General features: G+C 42.8%; 1 protein-coding gene across 1 annotated transcript in view; it reads right to left on the reverse strand.

The window, feature by feature from the left end:
- LOC143282177 (uncharacterized) overlaps positions 1-7,500 on the reverse strand; it is a 125,406-nt gene that overhangs the window by 7,738 nt on the left and 110,168 nt on the right. The window contains exon 2 of the mRNA XM_076587745.1: positions 6,036-6,104. Within this exon, the coding sequence (XP_076443860.1) occupies positions 6,036-6,104 (69 nt within the window). The remainder of the gene's footprint in view (positions 1-6,035; positions 6,105-7,500) is intronic.

Here is a 7,500-nt window from a genome sequence, read left to right on the forward strand (position 1 = left end):
AGTACAGAGAAAAGTGGAAATGAGAGAGAGAGAGAGAGAGAGAGAGAGAGAGAGAGAGAGAGAGAGAGAGAAGCACACAGACACAAAAGCACACAGGCAGCCAAACAGCCAAACAGTCACAGACAGCCAAACAGTCACAGGCAGCCAAACAGTCACAGGCAGAGAGCGCCAGGAGTCCGGGGCGGATAGAGCCACATCAAAAATGATGGACAGCAGTCCTCGATGTATTTGCCAACATCTTGTCTGTGTGCTGCGGGCGGTGATGGTATGATGTTGACATGTCATTCCTGACATGGCGCAGAAGGACACTGTCGCCAGTGCTCTTGGGATGCTATCTGGTCTGTCAGCACCAAGGACTGTTTGCAGGGGAAAAAACTGAGTAAGAGAGGCGGGCTATCCGAACGGCCAGCTTTCATGCAAGCACTTGTTGAGATGGGGTGTTGTCATAACACAGACCACGAACAGACACAGACACAGCAACAGAGGGACACACACACACACACACACACACAGTGAGTGAGAGAGAGAGGCAGACACATAGAGAGACAGATGATGCCGAGAGACAAAAGCAAAGAGAGAGGGACAGACAGACAGACAGGTTCATACCACTTGTCATAATTATGTTCACCGACGGATTCGCAAAGAATACCATACTTAGAAGACACAGAGTTCTTTTTTTTCATTTTGTTTAGGTTGGTTTTTTTTTATCACGAAACCACCATTTCAAATTACTCCATCAATGTCATCTTCTCTGAGACCAATGGTATCACTTGGACGTGTTCACACAGCCACTGAGGTAATTCCCACCAAAGGTATTTCATGTTGCTGGAAATGTGGTGTTGATAAGGATGAGTAATCGTTCGTGATTTTGTGAACAAAAAAGTTTTAAGCAACCGAATGATTTTCTTTTCTTTCTTTCCTTTCATCCATTTATTCATTCATTTATTTTTTCTTTCTTTCTTTCTTTCTTTCTTTCTTTCTTTCTTTCTTATTTCTTTCTTTCTTTCTTTCTTTCTTATTTCTTTCTTTCTTTCTTTCTTTCTTTTGTTTGACTAACTGTTTAACTAACTAACTGACCAACTTGTTAAATACTAAGGTAAACAAAAGTGAAAGGAACATAAAAGATAATTGAAATGTATCCATTCAGAATATCATATTCCATTTCTGATGGGACCCTGAACGTATAAATATGTCTCAGTGCGTAGCCGTGTACAAAGAAAAGGACGAAAAATCGTGCCTGTATGTACATTTCAAAATGGTAACACATCTGTAACTTGTTACCACCGCAGATCTTTTTGTAATATTTGCCTACATGCATTGATAAATCCCACGTTATCTCCCTTGCTGTGGGTGAAAGCAATAGGCTCAGACGAATTCATCCTCCACAAATGATTATCACAGCGGACATGAAAATTATACTGATGCAATGCCGAACGTTTAGAATATTTTGCTAAATGCTTGCATATGTGGGAAATTGAGAGATTCAGTCATCTTAGATTTGAATGGCAAAGCGACCAAGGGCAATGCGTTAAAACAACAAAAACAACACAAACAACAACACCAACAAAACCTAAACTTTTGAACATTTGATAACTGGCGTTCTTCTTCTCCTTCTTCTTCTTCCTTTTTTTCCTTTTTTTTTTTTTTTTTTTTTTTTTGAGAAATCAGTGGATGCGTAAAATTCCTGCAAATGAGCAGGATAGTCTCAGCATCCTTGGGAGGCTCATTCCCAATTCTTTTTTTTTTTTTTTTTTTTTGTTCTCTCTCTCTCTCTCTTCTTCTTCTTCTTCTTTTTTTTTTTTTTTTTTTTTGGTTCCTTCCGTCATAATTTTTCTCCTGTCTGTTGTCTTTTCTTTTTCTTTCTTTTTTTTTCTTCTCTCATCTCTTTATTCTGTCTTTTTTTTCTCTCTCTCTCTTTCTTCCCCCTGTAATCTGTCTTCTTACCATTGTCATGCTCAAACATTTATTATTATAATTATTATTATTATTATTATTATTATTATTATTATTCACGTCCGCTTTCTGAGCCCAGTGCAGTTTAGCTATTCAGTATGGGTATCAATTCCTGTGTTTCGGAACAGGATGTAAAAGAAGTGTCTTATTCTTTGAATATTTAATTGACAATATATATTTTCAAGCCAAGAGTGAATATACGAATTATACTCCGGAGAAAAGGCACAAAGTGTACTCAGAATGACATTATCGTGATAGACTGCTGATTTTATAAAATTGTCATTTCTGGTGGCTTTTTCAATTTTTTTGAATTTAAAATAAAAAAATATTTTGTGTGTGCTTTTTTCTAACATAGTTACAACTAATAGTTTGCTATTGAAACCAGCCGCCGTGGCGAAGTGCTTAGCGTCGCGGACTGACGGCTGGGAGGACGCGGGTTCGAATCCCAGCGGAGGTGGGTTTTTCGGCCCGTGGCCGGCTCCTACCCAGAGTTGAGTGTGCTGTGGGCTTAAATGGGGAGACTGGGACCACACAGTCGAGTGTCATCCACTTCAAGGATGCGTCTTTGGGTGTGTTGCTCTAATTACCTGACCAACACTGCAAGTGTCTGTGTCTCTCGGGCCTGGTTAACGCCGGGATATCATTATGACAGGAAGCGTAGAGTACAGCCTTGTCACGCAGTCCCAAACCAAAATGGACCTCCATAGCAACATCGTCATCATCATCGTCATCCTCCTTCTTCTTCATCGTCATCAATAAAAACAAAATAGTCTCAAAGTCTGTGACCTTTCATGCCCTGCTCTCATGGTGACCTCAGTTTCGATACCCCTCCACTTCCGTGCTTTGGGTGAGTCCTGTCAATGTCGCCGGTGTCGGCAGATTCATGGGGGGCTGTTGTTTGAGGGACGTGGTGGCGGTCTCCACTCTGGGAGAGACGCTCACTCAGTCTGGCTCCGCGCCTAAGCCATTATTGTCGTTAGTAGGGGGCTTAGTAGGTGGTGTCCTAAGTACGTTAAAACAAAACAGGCACCACTGAACACCACCGAAGTGACTCAGCAGCAGTGCAGGGTCTCCTCTGGTGTGTGGCCTCCAGGCGACCTAACATCGATGGTTCCCTGTGGACTGCCGACGCTGGAACTGCGACGGACGAACCCGGGTGTGGCCGTGTATGGGGGAATCTAAATGAGCGGCGTGGGTGTAATGCCACTGAAACGGCGCAGATGATGGGGAAGCAAAAAAAAAAAAAAAAAAAAAAAAAGTTTGCTATTGACATTTTTGACGACACGTATCGCTTTTCTTGAGTCGTTTACAGACTGTGTGTGTGTGTGTGTGTGTGTGTGTGTGTGTGTTTGTGTGTTTGTGTTTGTGTGTGTGTGTGTGCGTGCGCGCGGCTATGTGTGTGTGTGTTGTGTGTGTGTGCATGTGTATGTGTGTGTGTGTGTGTGTGTGTGTGTGTGTGCGTGCGTGCGCGCCGGATTGTGCGCGTGTGTGTGGGGGGGATTGGGGGGGCTGTTTGTGTGTGAGTGAGTGCGTGTGTGTGTGCGTGCGCATGTCTGCATACGAAGCTGCATGTCTCTCCCCTCCACCGCCCCATCCCACCCCCCAACCCCCTTCCTTCACCGGCCCTGCCCTCTGTTCAGTAATGGCCGATCCAGTGGTTATTATGTGGGCGGTGATTGAAACGATATGTAGTTTTTTCCCCCTTTCTTTTCGGAGCAAGTCAGTGCAGCTTCTAGCGTTACCACTTAGCTCGCATGGCTCAGTGACACGTCCGGCCACCCCAAAGAGCCGCTTTTCCTGTTCACTCCACCCACCACCCACCCACCAACGTCCCGTAACTCCTGCTGATCAAAGCGAGACAACCGGAAGCACGTCTCTTTCCCGGCAGGAAATGTGATAATTTCTCTCGCAGGTCTCTTGCAGAGCACAAATTGCAAACGAGCTTGAAGGGGTCAGTATCCAGGTCGAGGCAGATTGAGAAGCCACGCTGTCTTCTGGAATGAAAGTTACGCCAACAGCTTCTGCAGCCTAGTGGCTACTGTGCTGGATTTGAACTCGAGCTTACTGGGTACCACCCCTTGTTTCAGCTCACCTGGTAGAATAAAGGGCAGACTTTTTATCCGATCTCTAAGGTCAACATAAATGCAGACCTGCCAATGTCGTAACCCCCTTCGCGTGTTTTCGCTTGTCGAAGACCAAATACGCATGTCAAAGATCCTACAGTTCACGTGAGAATTCGGTGGGTTATTGAAACAAGAACATAGTGACACAGCAAGCACGCCTCCGAAAAATGAGTGTGGTTGCGTGCATGGCGGAATAAAAGCCCATTCATACATGGAATGGATTATGTCTTCATTACTAAGTGTACCGGGGTCACAAGGAATAATGGAGGGGATAGTACTTAACAAGGCACGAACAAAAATTTTTAAAAAATCATACACAAACACAGATACATTAGAAATTCGGATACATACCAGTGCATATCAATATAAAAACTTGTGCATACTCACACATGCACGCACTGCACACACACACACACACACACACACACACACACACACACACACACACACACACACACACACACACACACACATGCAAGCACGCACGCACACACACACACACACACATTCTCTCTCTCTCTCTCTCTCTCTCTCTCTCTCTCTCTCTCTCTCTCTCTCACGTTTGAACAGAAGCCGCATATTACATGTGGATGGGGCTGATGACTATGTCTTCAAGTAGATGGTTGTTGATTGCACAATTATGTTTTTCATACTGGATTTGTTTGAGAGACAGGGCATTGACTGCTCTGGGGAAAAAGCTATTGGCGAAACGATTGGTTTTCATCCTTATACTTCTGTACCGTCGACCTGAGGGGAGCATCTCGAAAATCACAAAAACTGGATGTGATTCGTGCTGGCTGATTGATTTTGCTTTTTTTGAGTAGCCGCTTATATTATATGTCTTCTAGAGAAGGTAGATCAGCCCCGGTATGTGGCAGTTTTTACGATTCTGTTAAGGGCTGAGACTTCTGCCTTGGAAATGTTTCCGTACCAAACAGTAATAGCGAAGGTTAGCACACTTTCAATGACTGCTCGGTAGAAATCAACGCTGTTGTGCTTTCTTAACAATTTTTCCCGTATTTTTCTCCCATTTCAAATCGTTGGAAATGATCAGTCCGAGAAATTTAAATTCGCTGATGATCTGTACTTGCTTGTCTTTTGATGACAAGTGGTAAGGGGTCAGATCTGGTCTTCCTGAAATCTAAAATTAATTCTTTTGTTTTTGATACGTTGAGTTCTAAGTTGTTTTGATCACACCAGCTGACAAGTTCCAGTACTTCTTCCCTATATTTTGACTCATCACTGTTAGTAATCAGCCCTTCTAGAGTAGTATCGTCGGCAAACTTGACCATGGTGTTACATCCATTTTGAGTTTGACTTAGGAGTTAAGCCCACGAACGCAGAAGAAGAAGAAGGTTGGGCTGTATTTTATCATGTTCCAGTTTGTTATAGTTTTCTTTGTCCATTTGAACTGAGCAGAGTTTAGTGAATGGTCTGTAGATTATGTATTTTATCATCAGCCTTCCTGACTTTGTTTTTGATAGGGATATTAGCTCAAAAGTTACAAGGACTTATTTCAGACATATGTTTTAGGTGTTCCCAATGTTTGTTTTTATACATGTTGCAGAAAGTGACGGTCACAATGAACTGCACAAGAGATACCATGAACCATGATAAAACAACAAGAACAACATAAACAACAACAACAATGGTAATAATGGGTTTTTTTTAAATCTCATAAATAGCAGTACACAATCATTACCATGCCCAAATTGTACTTTGATTTTCGATAATGCTATGAAAAAAAAGCATTTTGACTGAAGTACAACACATCAACAATTCATATTCAAACAACTGACAGACATGCAGACATATATGCAGACAGATACAGACACTTAGACAAGGAACACACACACACACACACACACACACACACACACACACACAAGCACGCACACACACACACACACACACACACACACACACACAAACCGAAGGGGGAAAACAAAACTCTCTTACCAAGGCGGTTATAACGGCCTCTCTTCAAAGGAGCAGGGAAAAACGGTGCCTCCACATTGTCTTCCAAATCTGCACACATACACACCGAGCACCGTGTTGATTAACTCACTCAGTACGGCCAGTCCTCTCTTCTCCTCTACACAGACCCCTCGGATGTCCAGTGGGTGTCTGAATGACCCAACCTTTAGCTTCCGTCGTCCAAATTGTGGTATTTTTGTCAACATTCACCTCTTCAGTATAAGAGCCTTCCACTTGCAGTATTTTGATGATGGTAATTGGGGTGAAACGCTGTTAACGTCGTCTCTTTCGCCGTTCGTATGGAGAGAGTTAAAATGCTGTGGGGGAGACGGGAGGGAGGGGATGGGGGGGGGGGGGGGGGGGGTGGGTTCTCTGTTTCAAGAAAAGTCTATGAGCTGACATTGTGTATGAATGTCAATGCAGGAGAAAAGCAGCTGATGTACAGTTTATACGGAGCTACCTCTTTTGAACTGATTTTAAAAAAAGAAAGAAAAAAAAGAAATCATCGTGAATGATATTGCAATTATCGTCAATGCTGTCATGTTGATGATAAAAGAAGATATCAATGCTGCTGCTGATGATGATGTTCAGTCTAACATCATCATCTTAGATGAACAGACTATGTATGTCTGCGGTATCTATGTGTGTCTGCAGTATCTCTATGTATGTCTGCGGTATCTATGTGTGTCTGCGGTATCTCTATGTGTGTCTGCGGTATCTCTATGTATGTCTGCTGTATCTCTATGTGTGTCTGTGGTATCTCTATGTGTGTCTGTGGTATCTATGTGTGTCTGCAGTATCTCTATGTATGTCTGCGGTATCTTTATGTATGTCTGCGGTATCTCTATGTGTGTCTGCAGTATCTCTATGTGTGTCTGCGATATCTATGTGTGTCTGCAGTATCTCTATGTATGTCTGCAGTATCTCTATGTATGTCTGCGGTATCTATGTGTGTCTGCAGTATCTCTATGTATGTCTGCAGTATTTCTATGTATGTCTGCGGTATATATGTATGTCTGCAGTATCTCTATGTATGTCTGCAGTATCTCTATGTATGTCTGCGGTATCTATGTATGTCTGCAGTATCTATGTATGTCTGCGGTATCTATGTATGTCTGCGGTATCTCTATGTGTGTCTGTGGTATCTCTATGTATGTCTGTGGTATCTCTATGTGTGTCTGCGGTATCTATGTATGTCTGCGGTATATATGTATGTCTGCAGTATCTCTATGTATGTCTGCAGTATATCTATGTATGTCTGCGGTATATATGTATGTCTGCAGTATCTCTATGTATGTCTGCGGTATCTCTATGCTGCCTGTGCTTTTCCTTTGTCTGCCGTCAGTCAGCCATTCTTTCTCTCTTGAGTGTTTATGTGTCTCACTGTTAACTAGATCGTTCTTCTGTTTGTCTCCGTACCTCTCTTTCTCTAGAATAATGAACAGGT

Source organism: Babylonia areolata, chromosome 5, assembly GCF_041734735.1.
Source record: "Babylonia areolata isolate BAREFJ2019XMU chromosome 5, ASM4173473v1, whole genome shotgun sequence".
In the NCBI taxonomy this organism is placed as follows: Eukaryota; Metazoa; Mollusca; class Gastropoda; order Neogastropoda; family Buccinidae; genus Babylonia; species Babylonia areolata.